General features: G+C 31.7%; 1 protein-coding gene across 1 annotated transcript in view; it reads left to right on the forward strand.

Annotated features, from left to right (window-relative positions):
* The window catches only part of LOC136985819 (D-3-phosphoglycerate dehydrogenase-like), a 34,984-nt gene that overhangs the window by 11,562 nt on the left and 7,102 nt on the right, over nt 1–16,320 (forward strand). The window contains exons 4-7 of the mRNA XM_067283180.1: nt 592–745; nt 3,924–4,056; nt 12,429–12,577; nt 14,861–15,013. Coding sequence (XP_067139281.1) covers nt 592–745; nt 3,924–4,056; nt 12,429–12,577; nt 14,861–15,013 — 589 coding nt within the window. The remainder of the gene's footprint in view (nt 1–591; nt 746–3,923; nt 4,057–12,428; nt 12,578–14,860; nt 15,014–16,320) is intronic.

Here is a 16,320-nt window from a genome sequence, read left to right on the forward strand (position 1 = left end):
CAACACAACTTTTCTTTAGATGCTGTTCTCCTTAAACAGGTACATGTGTGTTTACATAGAAGAGCCTTTAAAGAAAGATTGGATTCATTACTGTTAATTGTGTTTCAATGGTTGTGAATGACCTTACAAAAGACTTTAAAATGTTTTTGTATTTATTCATCAGTTTTGTAATTTTTCTATTATACACATTAGTTTATTCTTATGTAGTCATTATAATAATGTATCAAGGCCTTAAAGTACAATTACAACAGATTAACACCAGTCCTGTAGCCAGGAATAAATCATCGGGAGATACAGGGGTAAGCTGAAAAAATTCTGACTGGTGAAATAAAAATTTATATTTAATAGTGTTTTTCAGTTTATCCTCTTGTAGTTTTTATGAAATGTATGACTCCATTATTAAGTCAGTTCTAATTATTTTTTTATGTAAAATCTTCCTTTACAAATAAATCATTATTTTTCGTACTAAATATATTTCCCAATTAGTATGGATTTAGTGTTATAATTTTCTGAAGTGAATTAACTGTACTATTAATTCTCTGGTTGATTCACATTTTTAGATGTTTTAAAAAATTTATTTTATTCTCCTAGACATCTTCCTCAAGCATGTGCATCTTTAAAGAATGGAAAATGGGATAGAAAATTATATATGGGACAAGAATTACTTAATAAAACATTAGCAATTGTAGGTCTTGGTAGAATAGGAAGAGAAGTTGCAACTAGAATGCAAGCTTTTGGAATGAAGGTAATTATTTCTAAAATTACATTTCAAAGTGAGAAAAATAAGTTATATTTATTTAGTAATTGAATTTTTTAACAATTTTTTTTTTTTTTTTTTGTTAACTTTTATTTTTAATTTGTTAATTTTTATATAGAATTATTTACTATAATAGGTAATTGACTATGGTTGATTTAATTTGAATTTAACTAAATACTAAATTCTAAAAGCTAAATCTGAAAATTAATTATAAATTTAAGTAGTAGCCCACAGCCTGTTTTACATGAGGAAAACAACCTAAGGAATGTGATATCAAATGGACAAAACTCATTTTCAAATAGGTGTGTTCAAGACACAAAACAGAGTACAGTTTAATATTGCTTAATTATTTCATTTTAATTAAAACTGTTATTAATTCAATTTCTGAATTTAAATTTTTGTTATGTACTCAAATAAACAAACATGTCATTTAGATTAAAGAAAAATATTTTTAATGTCAACAGTGTTTAATATTAAAGGAACAGTGCTGAAAATATTATTTATTACATAAAAACTAGCTATTATTTATATATCTAGTGGAGCACTATTTCTATATCTATTATTTAAACCTTGTATTATGTTGATTCAAAAACCATTCTTGTTTCTTTCAATGATAAACTATTTCATTTACATGTCTAAATTTATTATGGAATTTAATTTATATATAGTTTCCTTTCTGTTAACAGTAATAGATATTGCAAAATTCTTTTTAGAAAACATTCTTAGAATACCATATTTTATGGACTATAAGACACACCTGAATTTTGGAGGCAATTTTTCGAAGAAAAAAGTGCATCTTGTAGTCTGTAAAATACAGTATACTTTAACTAGCCATTATACTTAATTTAATGAAGTAATATTCTTTTAACAGTGCGTGAAGTTGGCAAAATGCTAATATCTATGATGTGGTTAGCAGTCTATCTTCAGGCATTAGAACATCAGTGGTGTAGCGAACACAACTGGTGCCAGACACTATTGGCATCCCCTCCCCCTCCAAAACACACACAGTTTGTCTTGAAGACCATTTGGGTGCCCCTCTGAGAGTGGCTCCCGGTGCATGACACACCACCTTGCACCCCCCTCACTATGCCACTGTAGAGCATTCCTCTTATATCTGTTCACTTTTAAAGATGCCAGGAAAAAAATGTTAATATTTCTCCAATTTTCATTTTCACTGTTAAAAATGTATTACATATTACTTACTTAATACTTAGAACAAAAAATATATCTAGAATAGAAATTCTATTCTAGATAGAACAAGAATAGAACAAAAAATATCTAATTACATTCCGTAATGTAATTGGATATTTTTTGTTCCATGGGTCAAAAAACTATTACTAAACCTACTCCTCTAAGAGAGAATACAGTTAGTAGGATCAATTTTAAACGTTTACTCTATGGAGATGAAGTTATCATAAGATAGGAGAAGTTGCATGTTTGTAGTATCTTATAATTGTAAAAGAGTCCAAAACAAAGAATGTTTCTTTCACAAAACAAATTTATTTTAGGAATTGTTTTAATGCACGATTTATAATGATTCTAACATAGAGCTCACAAAATTTCTTAATAGATATTCTAAAACTGAAAAACATTTTATATAAGACAGTATGGTATATCACATTTAATATTCTCCACCATAGGACAAAAGCATTTAAATCTTGAATAGGCAAAACATCATTTTGAAATTTTGCTATTAATTAGATATGTGGACTGTTCATTTGACCATCAACTATTGCAACTTCAAAGAAAGTTGTGCAATAAAAAGTATTATGTATTGTTAATCATAGTTTTGTTAAAATTAGTAGCAGCCCAGTTAATGGCATTAATTAGTTCCTCAGAATTTTGTTCTGTTTATGTTGGTACTCTGTACTTCTAAAAGATGCCAGATATTTTCTATGATTCAGTAAAATCTCCTCAGATGACTACCTCTTTATCCAATCCATGACACCCCTTGAAATGTAGTGATACCAATCACTCGTAATCCCTAACTCATAATCCCTGTGTGTGAAACTTCCTCTTTGAGGCAACCAGTTTCATTTCATATGGAATAAATAAAATCAAAACTATAAGTATGTAGAAGGTATATAAAGTTAGGTATGTTGCACTTTTCATTCCACATAAAAATTTGTTTCAATCTTTTTTCTAATTTATTTTCTTCTATTTTGTCCTATGATGGAGAATATAAATTCTTTGCTGTTAATATCCTCTACAAAAAGTTAGCTTATATGCTTTATCCTTATATTCTATTATTTATTTATTTATTTGTAACAAGTAATGTAATAAGCCATTGATGTAAAGCCAATGAATTCAATATTTTTATTAATAGAGATAGATAAAATGGTAATCAATAACAACAAATTTGGGTGGTTTTTCATATAAGAGAAAATTATCTGAAAAAACTACTAAACTAAAGTTGTATTCTCAGAAAAATGATGATAAGCAGGTTCCAGATACTCTGTCATGTGCCTTGTAGGCAGTTACTTCAATATTTCACAGTAACTAAAACCCTCCTTTTGCTGAATCTAACAGACAATATGTTGAAAACATTTAGATACAATGATTCCTAGAGGAAAGAAATCTTAATGAACTGATTTTTGTCTAATCTTTCATTGCCTTCACTTTCCATAATATACTTCTCTTATTCCAATTTTGTAGAGTATGTGGTTGTCGAAGTTTCTCTCCTGTTTTACTGTTGTGTTGATAGATGATATTGATGATAGCCTTTCTAGAAATACCTGTCCTGTTACTTCCTCCATCTTTTGCAGACTATGGTAATTCTCATTTAAGATCTTCATATGGAGCATTTCAGCAAAGTCACTTTTCCTATTGGTAGAGAACTTCTGGCCAAGCTTTTGATAAGAATTTTATTGAAAGATGCAAACATTTCAAGAAATTTTTTGAAATGCCTTGATCAATCCATTTGTTAATTGTATTTGAATCATTTCTGCTTTGTTTAATAGCTAAATATTATCAACTCTCATTTCTAATAATATATCTAACAGTTTATTTCAAAAAAAATTTTTAAAGTAATAGTAATTTCTTATTCATAATATAAATTATAATTTAAAATATTTGGGAAAAATTGTGATTAAATTTTTGTCTCTACATTTGTAAAATATTATCTCAAAATTGATTATGCAAATGAAATACTCATCATTTTTTATAGACTGTTGGATTTGATCCATTAGTACCTCCTGAAGAAAGTATAAAATTTGGAGTTAAAAGCTATGATCTGAATGATTTGTGGACAATGGCTGATTACATCACAGTTCATACACCATTAATTCCACAAACAAAAAGTAAGTAAATTTAAAATTTATTTTAATTATTCTTTATTTTTAAGAACTTATTAAAAGTTTTTATTTTGAAACCTTCTGTAGAAAGCTGATAAATATCCTAGTATTGTTTTCTATTGCCATAATACAGTGTTTCCCAAAATGTTCCTCTAAGACTTCATGAGGATTGTGATAGTTTCAATGAGATTGCAGGTTTGGGAATTTAAAAGCCACATTATTGGATTTTCTTTTTCTCTTTTATGTTGTAGCTGTGAAACAACACTGATGTGTAAAGAAAGAAAAGCATCCCCATGGTGGGTTATGGAGTAATGTACTGAATTGATGGTCAGTCATTCTCATGACTGTCAGTGACCTTGTGTGTATTTTTAATGTAAAGATTTTTTGTGTTTCTACCAATAAATAGTAAAAGTGAAGCCTTGGTTCAAGAGACTACATTGTCATTTGTAAGCATAATATGCCATTACATAATTTGGTCCAGCGAGGCAGATAGTGTTGTTATGGAAATTGCAATCTTGTGACATAAAATGAATTAACTTCACCAGAAATTATTGGTAAACATGTTAAAGAAAAATATTTAATTTTTTGTTATGTCGGGTTCCACCACCAGGGTGCGCTATGTAGTCTACACACCGGCAACACTGCCACGTGTTTCTTACCCTTTCTCTTTTGTTACTGCTTTCACGCTGTATAGTCTGTTAAATAAAACCTCTCTTTGTCTTCCAGTTTGGAGTGTCTTTTATCAGGTTATGGGCCCAGGCTACGTCAGAACAAGTCATTTTTAATTGAAGAATTAAGTATCTGAACTATATTGATCAAGCTGTCTTACTGAAAATGGAATCTGTAAGTAATAATTTTACTACTGCTAAACTGAACGGTGCTGAAAACTGGAACTTATGGAAGTTTAGAGTAGAAGTTCACATGCGGTCCAAAGGATGGATAGACGTGTTGCGTGAAACACCGACAGACAAAGAAAGATTGAGACTAGACGAAAGAGTGCAAGATGTTATTGTATCTCTTGTAGAAGACAGAGTTTTGTCCCATCTAATAAGTTGTAAAACAGCATCTGAAATGTGGAAGAAATTGACTAGTCTATTTGAACCCAAATCATCTATCGGAAAGTATCTTTTACAAAAGGAATTCTTTGACTACGAATTTCAAGCCAAAGGACTAGGAACGCATATCTCTGATTTAGAGAACATTGTAGCAAAATTGAAGGCACAAGATGATGAGATCTCTGAAACCATGCTTATGACTAAAATAATTTCTTCCCTGCCACCTGAATATGCACACTTTGTAACTGCCTGGGAATCTGTCGTTGAAAAAGAATGTACTTTGCACAATCTAACATCCAGACTGCTTCTTGAAGAGAGTAGACTCACAGAGAATAACTCCAACAAAGAAAAACTGGACAATGTTGCACTTCCATCTCATAAAATCTACAATACCAAAGCCAGGTCGAGCAATAAGAGATTTCCATGCCATTTTTGTGATAAAATTGGTCATTTCATAGCTCAGTGTCCAGCTAGACTACAAAAAGAAAAAGAAAAGAGGACAACAAGAAAGAATGATAGAAGGAAAAACACCATATGAAGTATGGTATAACAAAAGTATAGATATAAGTCAATTACATGTGTTTGGAGAGACTGCACATGTCCATGTACCTAAGGAAAAGCGTTTAAAGTGGGACGCTAAGAGTAAAAAAGGTTTGTTTGTGGGCTATGGATATAACACCAAAGGCTTCAGAATCTACTTTCCCGAAGATGATGATGTCCAGATCGTTCGTGATGTGGAATTTAATGATGAAAAACAAACTGGAAATTCACAGTCAGATAAAATACCAACTGAAGAGAGCATAACTCTAGATCTTAATGAAGAAAACTCAATCTTTGTTAAAAGCGATACTGAAGAAGAAGAATCTGAATCAGCTTTAGAAGAAGCATGTGAAGAAACGGAACAGGAAAATAGAGAAAGTCAAACAAAAAACAAAACGTACAACTTAAGAAGTAAGAATGAAATTAAACTGCCATCAAGGTACGATCATCATGCAATGATTGCAGATTGTGAACAGATATCTGCTTCAGAAGCCTTAACTCAACCAAAGTGGAAGAAGGCAATGGAAGAGGAAATAAATGCCTTAAATAAAAATAATACTTGGATCTTAGTAGACCTCCCTGAAGGTCAAAGATCTCTAACAACCAAATGGGTATTTCGCACTAAATACAGGAAAGATGGCTCAGTCGAGAAGTACAAAGCTCGCTTAGTAGTGCGTGGATTTCAACAAAAACAAGGAATCGATTACACAGAAACTTACTCCCCTGTAGCGCAATATGATTCAATCAGATTTTTATTGGCCTTTGCAGCAAAAGAAAAACGACAGCTACTTCAATTTGATGTGAAAACCGCCTTTCTGCATGGTGACCTAGAGGAGGAAATCTACATAACACAGCCTGAAGGATTTATTAAGTCAAGTCAAGCAAACAAAGTATACTTGCTAAAGAAAAGTCTATATGGCTTGAAACAAGCCCCCAGAAAATGGAATGAAAAATTCTCGGAATTCCTTAAATCTAAGAAGTTTATAGCTACAGAATCAGATCCATGTGTATTTGTGAATATGAAACCTGAAGTAGTAGTAGTCCTATATGTTGATGATGGATTAGTGATTGGTGACACCCTTAAAACAATGAAAGAATTGATGGAAGAATTAAATAGAAAATTTGAGATAACATGGGGAAAAGTCAACAGATATCTTGGAATGGAAATAGAACAACACACCAACGGTTCTATCTTTATCTGCCAGTCCCAATACATTGAAAAACTACTTAGTTTGTTCAATATGGATGAATCAAACCCTACCTTTACTCCAATTGAACAATCAAAGGATGAAACAGCTGACACAAAGGAAGCTAAAGGTATGCCATACAGAGAACTAATAGGTGGCCTCCTATATTTGTCCACTATTAGTAGACCGGATATAACGTTTGCTGTAAATTACCTAAGTAGACATGTAGAAAATCCAAAACACCATCACTGGATTCAAGCTAAGAGAATTTTAAGATACTTAAGAGGAACTACTGATTATGGAATCTTATACAATGGCAATGAAAAACTAGCTCTTTATAGTGATGCAGACTTTGCTGGAAACTTGGAGGATAGACATTCCACATCAGGATACTTACTAATGTATTCAGGAGGAGCAGTATCGTGGCACTCCAGAAAACAGAGAACTGTTGCATTATCCACTGCTGAAGCAGAGTACGTTTCTGCCAGCGAAGCTATTAGAGAAATGCTGTTTATGAGAAAATTCGGATTAGAACTAAAAATGCTAAGTAAGGAACCTACAATAATGTATGTTGACAACAACAGTGCAATTCACATGATTACTAAAGATGATAAGAAAGCTTCTAAACGAACCAAACATATTGACGTTAAATACCATTTTGTGAAGGAAAAGATAGGAACAGAAATAACGGTAGAGCACATAGACAGCAACGAACAGTTGGGTGATATATTTACAAAACCACTATCTCGGATTAAATTTGAGTACTTTAGAAATTGCATAGGAGTCTGCAAATTTAAATGAAATCGCTCCTATGCACTCTGGACCTGTCTCCTAGTTTTTTTTCTTTGTGTCTTGTTTGTACTGAGTGTAACAAAAATGTAAAAATTTAGGAGGAGTGTTAAAGAAAAATATTTAATTTTTTGTTATGTCGGGTTCCACCACCAGGGTGCGCTATGTAGTCTACACACCGGCAACACTGCCACGTGTTTCTTACCCTTTCTCTTTTGTTACTGCTTTCACGCTGTATAGTCTGTTAAATAAAACCTCTCTTTGTCTTCCAGTTTGGAGTGTCTTTTATCAAAACACCCAGATAAATGGAAGTACTCAAAAAGAAGTGGTGTCTTAAAAGGTAGGACCACTCAATTATCAAATATCTTGAGTTTGAAAAGTGATGACAATGAACATGATATTGAGGAACTGGAAATTTACTGCAAGCAAGTTAACGCATTATGGAATGAACTAAATGAATTAAATACAGATATATTGTACTGTGTCAAACTGATGCCAAGACAGAAGCCAGTGAAAATGAGTATGATAAAATATCCACAAAGATAAAAATTTTGATTTTCAAAATTTCCAAAGTGGTAAAGACCAAACTAACGATGAACCTAACTGTAACACATCAACTTATTCAAATGCAGAATCATCATCTGTAAGACTGTCCAGAATTGACTTACCTTCATTCTCAGGCAATTTTTGCAATTGGTTGTATTTCAGAGAGTTATTTCTCATGACAATCCATAACAACGAGTCTCTAATGCTCAAAGGCTACAGAATCCTCAAATTATCTTGGAAGGGTCAAGTGGCCGTTTTAATCCAGGCTATTCAAATTACTGATGGCAACTATAAGAAGGCATGGAGGTTAATCTGCAATAGATTTGAGAATGACAGTGGTGTGTCGTTACATTTGGTGATAGGGAAGCTGTGTTTCTGTAAGAAGCTGACTTCCGGGGGCAATCAGTTAATTGCGCGTCAGTGATGGTCTAGGGTCCATTCGTACGTGCATGGTGGCGGAAGAGACAAAGACGACTAGTATCTGACAAAACTGTTTATTTTAACATAAAATAAACATACACTATGTACAAAATAGTTTGCTTTAGGACAATCAGCTGTTCCGACATCCTGGGCGTCGATGTGGTTCTTTGATGGTCAATTGAAGATGGCCCCAAGACAGTGGTGTTGACAAGTCTGTAAGGCACAGGGAGACTTTATCTGTTGGCGTCGGGGACACAGTCTAAGTCTGAAGTGGGATGGATTACAGGTTGACACAATAGACAAGAAACTGCTTTTCTTTTTGCGCATTGACATACGGGTTTCGGTTATTCGGAACATTAACCGAGTGCGAAGTGTCCTTGATTGTCGGGGATTATATCAATCTCTGTTCTTTCTTTCATCCATTTTGATTGGTCATTCTCCCTCAATCACTCTTTCTGAGTGAATGGTCCCTCATTACTAAGCATAACGAGACTCCTATCTGGAGCCAGCGTAGCTAGGGGGTGCGGTAGGTGCTGTTTGCACTGGGCCCCTGGAAAGTGATAAGCCCATGGGGGCCACAAAATCACAAGAAAAAAGACCCAAAAAATTTTTCACAGCAATCAGAACAAAGCAAAATTTGGCATTTGGCTGCTCAAGCTGCTGGGGTCCCTATTACACAGGAAAACCAGCAACTCAACCCTAATTTAGTTATACACTATATAAACCACTACACAAACATATTTTAGTTCGTTTACGTAAACAAAACAAAAAATACCTAATTTGTTTTACCTCACACAAAACGGAATAAATAAATTCAAAAGCTGAAATTTACAGAAACAATTACTTGTTTTTGTTTGTACGTTTCCAATTACCATTATGGAATAAGAACACCCCTGCCAAAAAATGTTTTTTCAGGAGCCCACAAGTCTGGTTCTGCACTGGGCCCAGAGAACTCTAGCTACACCACTGCCCGGAGCACGAGAAAGGTCAAAATTGAAAATGAATTTGATCTTCCACCAATCATAAGATGACTTCCTTCTGCAATCTATAATTTCTGCATCACAGTGTGATATAAACAATGGGTGTCCAACTACAAATGATTTTTTCCTATGTTTTTCTAAACTAATAAATTTTTCTCTAAATTAACAATTTTTTTGCGTCTTTTGTGATGGTTCAGACCTATCTGGAACTTCGCATTTCCATAAAACTTTTAAACAAATACTTAGACAAAAATAAACAATTTATGTATTTTAGTTCTAAAATACAAATAATACATACATAATACAAATTGATATGATACAAACAATGATAGAAAAACTTGTTTTTTTAATTTTAATTTTTTATAAACTATCTCTATTCAGCAATTTTTTTTCTGCAAAGTTGTTAATTACTTTATCGTAGAAGTCGCTGGTCATTGACTCCATCAAAGTATTTGAAAGCTCTTTTTCTATCGAAAGCAATGCTAGCAACGACAGTTTTTCCTCCGACCGAGTGTTCCTGCCCAATGTATGAATTTGATTCGTGGTTGAAAAACTGAGCTCAATAACCACGAATCAAATTCGTACATTGGCCAGGAACACTCGGTCGGAGGAAAAATTGTCATCACTAGCTCACTGGTACTGTAAAAATTAACGATATTAAATCATATAATTCTTTTAGTACATCTTTGTTCGGATCGTCATTAATTATAATACTTTTTATGTCTAAGAGTTACTTGTCGATACAATCTGGACACGAATATAAATATTGCGATTCACTACATAATTTAGATAAATCAAAACATTTTTCATAAAATTTACTTAATTTAAATAATTAAAACAAGCTTGGGAAAATTGTTTTTCATAATATTTAAAATTATTAACATCTAAAAGTGATAAAAATTCTAAAGATTTTATGTCTGAAAATCTGTCAATAGAATTATAATTAAATATAACTTTGCAAAGAAATGTACATAAAAATAACATTGAATATTTTTTTACTTTTTAAGTCTTAAAACAATTCACTTAGTCAAATAGCTCCCTACCAGTGGCTAAGGGATAGAATCGTTGGAAGCGTTATGGTGTGTAGCATCCACCAGCTAAACCGCCAGAGGTTGGTGCTCTGTAAAGTGCGTGTGCCAATACCTATAAATGGCTGCTTTACACCATTCAAATATTTTCACCCTGGAAGCTGACAATACAGTGCTTCTATTGGGAATATGCATACGTGAATTTAGATTCAAATATACAATAGCAATCTTATTGTTGTTTTCACATATATTTTATTACAGGTATGAGAATGAGGCAAAAATAATTATAGTAGCATTGGACAAATGATTTGTTTAGCCTTATTTGAGTCAAGAGTCAGCAAATGGTTTAAGAAAATTACTGGCTGTTACAACTCAATGTCTTGACACAGAAATTATACTATTTTTGTATACTTGTGAAGGAAACTCAATTCAGAAACAGTTTGACAGTTTACACTAAGTTTGGAAATGGAAGTTACTAACTTTCAAAATGTTTCACTCATTTGTTGAGAAACATGTGGCAACATTGGCAAATTTGAGCCACAGCAGACAAAACACATGCTCCATAGCAAGGCCAGTGGTGCCAAGCAAATCCAACTACTTTTGCTCAAAACTAAAGAATTGAAGCACCTGGCTTCAAGTCATTATTCAATATCTATTGCATTTATATTTTGCAAATCATAGTCACATTCATTATATCAGTGTGACAAATTCAAGGATGATGATCCAAGTGGCTAAATTCAAGAAACAAAATTAATCATACTTTAACTGCCTGCATGCAGGACATCATGCAAATAAATGTAAGGATATGAAATGCAATAAATGCAGAGAGAATTATAATACATTACTATATGAAACAGAAATCCTTAGAAAGGAATCAGTCAAATTTGATAATCGTCCATTTGCCTGGATATTTATCAAATCATTGTTTACCTTAAAAATTCAAAATTGCTTCCCACAGCCATCATAAGGACACTTGAATCAAATAGTCCAGTCACTTTAGACAAAAAAGGTCATTTCTGCAGAAAAATTTTAAGTAAGCTGAATTTTTATATTGCTTTATTCAGTTATACTATATCAAAAGTTTCCAGAATTCTGCTGTACACCTATGTTTTACAGTACTTAAAAGGTGCATGTTTTATGGGGGTTTAAAATTGTTTTTTTTTTTTTTTTTGTTAATATCTCAATTTCTATTTATTTCATGGCAACGAAGGTGATATACAAACTTGAAAATGAGAAAATTCTCTACAAAAATGGTCCTGATCAATTTTTTGATGATCATTTTTGTAGAGAATGTAGAGTGATAGTTTCTGCAGAAATTCAACATGAATATTTTTTTACCTGACTCTAATATTTCTAGGTTAAATATTCACATTGAGATTTGGAAAGTGAAAAGAACAATTCCTGCTTAGTAAGAATGCAAGAATTGTTTATATCTGTCTGTTTCACTCTAAAAGCTCTCAAGTTCACAATGTGACAGTGTTCATTGATCCATTGTTGTTTCAAAAGATCGGTGTCATAAAAAGATCTAGAGAAGAGCTTCACAACTTTTTAAAATATGAGTTAGCTCCATATCTTGTATTGCTGTCTGATGAAGTGGAAATGCAAAAAACAAAGATGACTTCTTTGTTTTTTGCAGAAGAAAGCCATTAGCAGTCCAACCTGATTTTGAAGGTGCATTTGAACTGCTAAATATTTTTCTAGACAGTGTTGAAAAGGGATATTTTAATTATGATCACATGGTATATTTTATGTGATATTGAAATTTGATTATTTTCAATATCACTTTTAATGGTTTTCAAATTAATTATTTAATTAATTTTTTTTCATTTACAGATTTAATTAATGATAATGTATTTGCAAAATGCAAGAAAGGTGTACGCATTGTTAATTGTGCCAGAGGTGGAATAATAGATGAAAATGCCTTATTAAGAGCATTAGAATCTGGCCAGTGTGGAGGTGCAGGTTTAGATGTCTATACAGAGGTTAGTCTGAACATTATAGATTTTAATTTTTCTGAAATTATTTTTCTTATATTTGTCATATTTTAAGTAATTAAAATTATTTATACAGAAAGGTACAAATATCTGCTTTTTTGGAGATCTAAAGAAAAACCAGTGAATTATACATGTACTCTGTAAGCCAAATGATCACTTTAATTAATCAGGCTATTTTTTGCTACTATTAATAATTATATATTAAGTAATTTGGTATTAAAGGTAGATGTTAGGCATCATCTCTTATTAAAATTAATAATTTAATATTTATTAAATGATTTTAGAAATGGTCAGGAAGAAAAGAATTAGCCCAGAGCAGGATTCGAAACTGCAACTTCCACTTACCATGTGGTCATGTTGCCAGTTACACCACCCAGACCTCTGAGCTATTTCTTGCTTCCAGACATATTTAATTCTTGATATAATCATCTACAGTAACTTATATTATTAATAGTAGCAAAAAATAGCCAATTAATTATGGCAATTGTTTGGTTTGTTATTAATTGGGTATTTTTTGAATATTTTCATTTTTGTGACGAATAATTAAAGTCAAACATAAAAAACTGGCACACTTAAACTGGAACAATATAAGTATAGAACTGGACTTAAGCTTGAAAAATATAGTTAGAAATTTTTAAATGATAGAACTGTTTTCTGTGTTTCTCTTGTATTTATTCCTGATCAGGGCCTCTGAAAGCCGAAAACGTTTGAACATTAAATATTCTTTGTTCATGCTGGAATTTGCATTTAAGTGTCAAGTGATTGAATAATTAAAGGACTTCAGACCTCCAAATGATGCTCCTTATCTTTCTCGCTGAGTTCATGTGGTACCCATTTGTCAAGCTTCTTGACCAATGCTTTTCAACCAGTGTGCCACAAAAATTTTTGAAGGTTATTAAACAAATTATTTTCAAAAGAAGCCCAAAGAACAATAAGTATACATGTCAAAATTAAAACCTCTTTAAATTGATTTTACAAGATTTTCTTTGTTATAATAAATAAATGTACATAATTTAAGCAAAATTACATGTTCATACACTGGATTTCATTTAAAATGAAATTTTCTTTTAATCAAAAACATATCTATAATTGCCCTATATTTAGATCAAATTATTTTAACTTATAAATAGTGAGATGTTGGGCAGGTTTATAAAAGCAATTATCATGCCACTTTTAAATGCAAATTAAGATGTAATGTTAATTACTTTTCTTATCTAAATGAAAATTATTAATTTAAATAACTATTGTTGTAATCTGCTGCTATTTTAAGGAAGAACAATACTGTTTTATTTAATTCACAAAAATATAGACAGAAAGAATTAGGTTAATTGGCAAGTAATGTGATGAGAGAATGTTTATAAGCACAACTTGAAATTGTGTGATTTATTCCAAAGAAATTTTTGCTGCGGAAATTTAATTATAGGTTCAAGTGTGCCGTATGATAAAGAAAGGTTGAAAAACACTGCTCTTGGTTCTCCCTAACATGTTTAGATGTTGAGAAATAGTTGAATAATGTCCAGTAAGTTCAACTTTGCCATAATCAGGGGTTGTTTTGATTCAATGACGATCTTCAATTCTGAATTTTGAGAGTTGTATTCCCAGAATGAAAGTTTTTCTTATAAATAAATGTATTTTAGGTTTATATTTAATAGTTATTACTTTGTTATATATATTTTACAAATTTATATTATTATTAGTAAATTAATAAAACTAATTTATACTACATTTTGTATTGCACATCATTGTAATTACAATGTTTTGCAATCTGTAATTAGCAAAATCCATATTAGATCATATATGGATTAGTTTTATTAAAATGTTATAATTGTGATTTTGCCAGTCTATAATTAATTTAAGCTTTTTTATTAATATACATAATATTGAAAAATTGTATGATAAAAACACACCTGTAAAAATCCAGCAAAGAAAATTTACTAAATAAAAACATTTTAGATCGGTTTAACCAATCTTCATCAGTTATGATAAAATAAAACGTAAACATAGAACATAAATTTAAAAATAAACGATAATCAGAATTCTAAAATAAGTACATAAATAAATAACTGAAATTGTAGTTGCAAATAATAAATAAATAAATCATAACTGATGAAGATCGGTTAAACCAATCAAAAACATTTTTATTTAGTAAATTTTTGTTGCTGGATTTTTAAAGGTGTGTTTTTATCATATTCTATTTATCCAGTAGATACAAAATATATGAATTGAAAAATTTAAATTTAAGAAATATTTTTCTTTTTTAAATTTATGTAGGAACCTCCTAAAAATACAGCACTAATTCAGCATCCAAAGGTTATTTGCACTCCACATTTAGGTGCGAGTACAGTTGAAGCCCAGAATCGTGTTGCAGTTGAAATTGCAGAACAATTTGTTGATCTTCTACATGGAAAAAATATAATGGGAGTGGTAAGAATGTCATTTATTACAATATTATATTTATCAAATGTATTAGTTTTGAAATTTCATTTGTGTAGATATCTATATATATAATCGAGACGAGTTGATGATAATGATAATAATAATAATAATAATAATCAGCACAGAGCCCAAACGGTTAGGAGTTGAAAGTTGAAATTTGGTACACAGTTAGGGTACGTCACGAGAACGCATACTAAGAAGGGATTTTTTGAAATTCCTCCTCACGGGGTAGAGGGACAGAACTAATGCTTCTAAAGACATTATGGAAACAAGTTCATAATAATAAAAATCAATGCAGAGCCCAAACGTTACACCCATTTGCCCATTGTTACCTAACACTTCCATTGTTACGAATCAATGGAATTGTTAAGAGAAAGCGACGTACAAGACGCAGATGCAGTTTTTTCGTTTTTCGGGAAATCGAACATATTTTTAGACTTATTTAAAAATTCTCTAATTAGTGTAGAAACGGGGACCCAATTCTTGCATTCTGTGAAAATGCGTAAGGCTGACTATAACATAATAATCTTAATCTTCACTATCGTTACTTTTGCCCGAGCTACGCCGGGCCTACCTGCTATCTATATATATAATCGAGACGAGTTGATGATGATAATAATAATAATAATAATTGTGTTTCTAACGGAACAGCAAAAAGGTTGCCGTAGAAATTACAGGGGATGCAAAGAACAGTTACTCATAGATTCAGTCATTCTATGGCAAGCACACAAACAACACAGAAACATACACATGGCATATATAGACTACAGAAAAGCATTTGACAGCGTTCCACACAGTTGGCTGCTACATATTCTACACATGTACAAAATACATCCATCACTCATTGCATTCTTTCAAAACACTATGCAGCACTGGAGAACAACACTACATCTCAGGGTTAGTAACACTTCCATACAAACAAAGCAAATTTTTATTAGGCGAGGAATTTTTCAAGGAGATTCCTTGAGTCCTCTCTGGTTCTGCTTAGCCCTGAACCCATTATCCAACATGTTAAACAACACGCAATATGGTTACAATATCAGACATGAAAAAACAACACAGTATACACTGTCACATCTCATGTACATGGATGACATAAAACTTTATGCATCCACACAAAAACAACTTCATCAACTCCTACAAATCACACATTCATACACCAAGGACATACAAATGGAATTTGGCTTAGATAAATGCAAAACACTTCACATAGAAAAGGAATCCTGAAGAAAGAAGATTTTGCACTTGGAAATGGAGACGTTATTGAATCCATGGAAGAGGGCAAGTTCTACAAG

The sequence above is a fragment of the Centruroides vittatus genome, unplaced genomic scaffold (assembly GCF_030686945.1).
Source record: "Centruroides vittatus isolate TY-2023 unplaced genomic scaffold, ASM3068694v2 contig_979, whole genome shotgun sequence".
NCBI lineage: Eukaryota > Metazoa > Arthropoda > Arachnida > Scorpiones > Buthidae > Centruroides > Centruroides vittatus.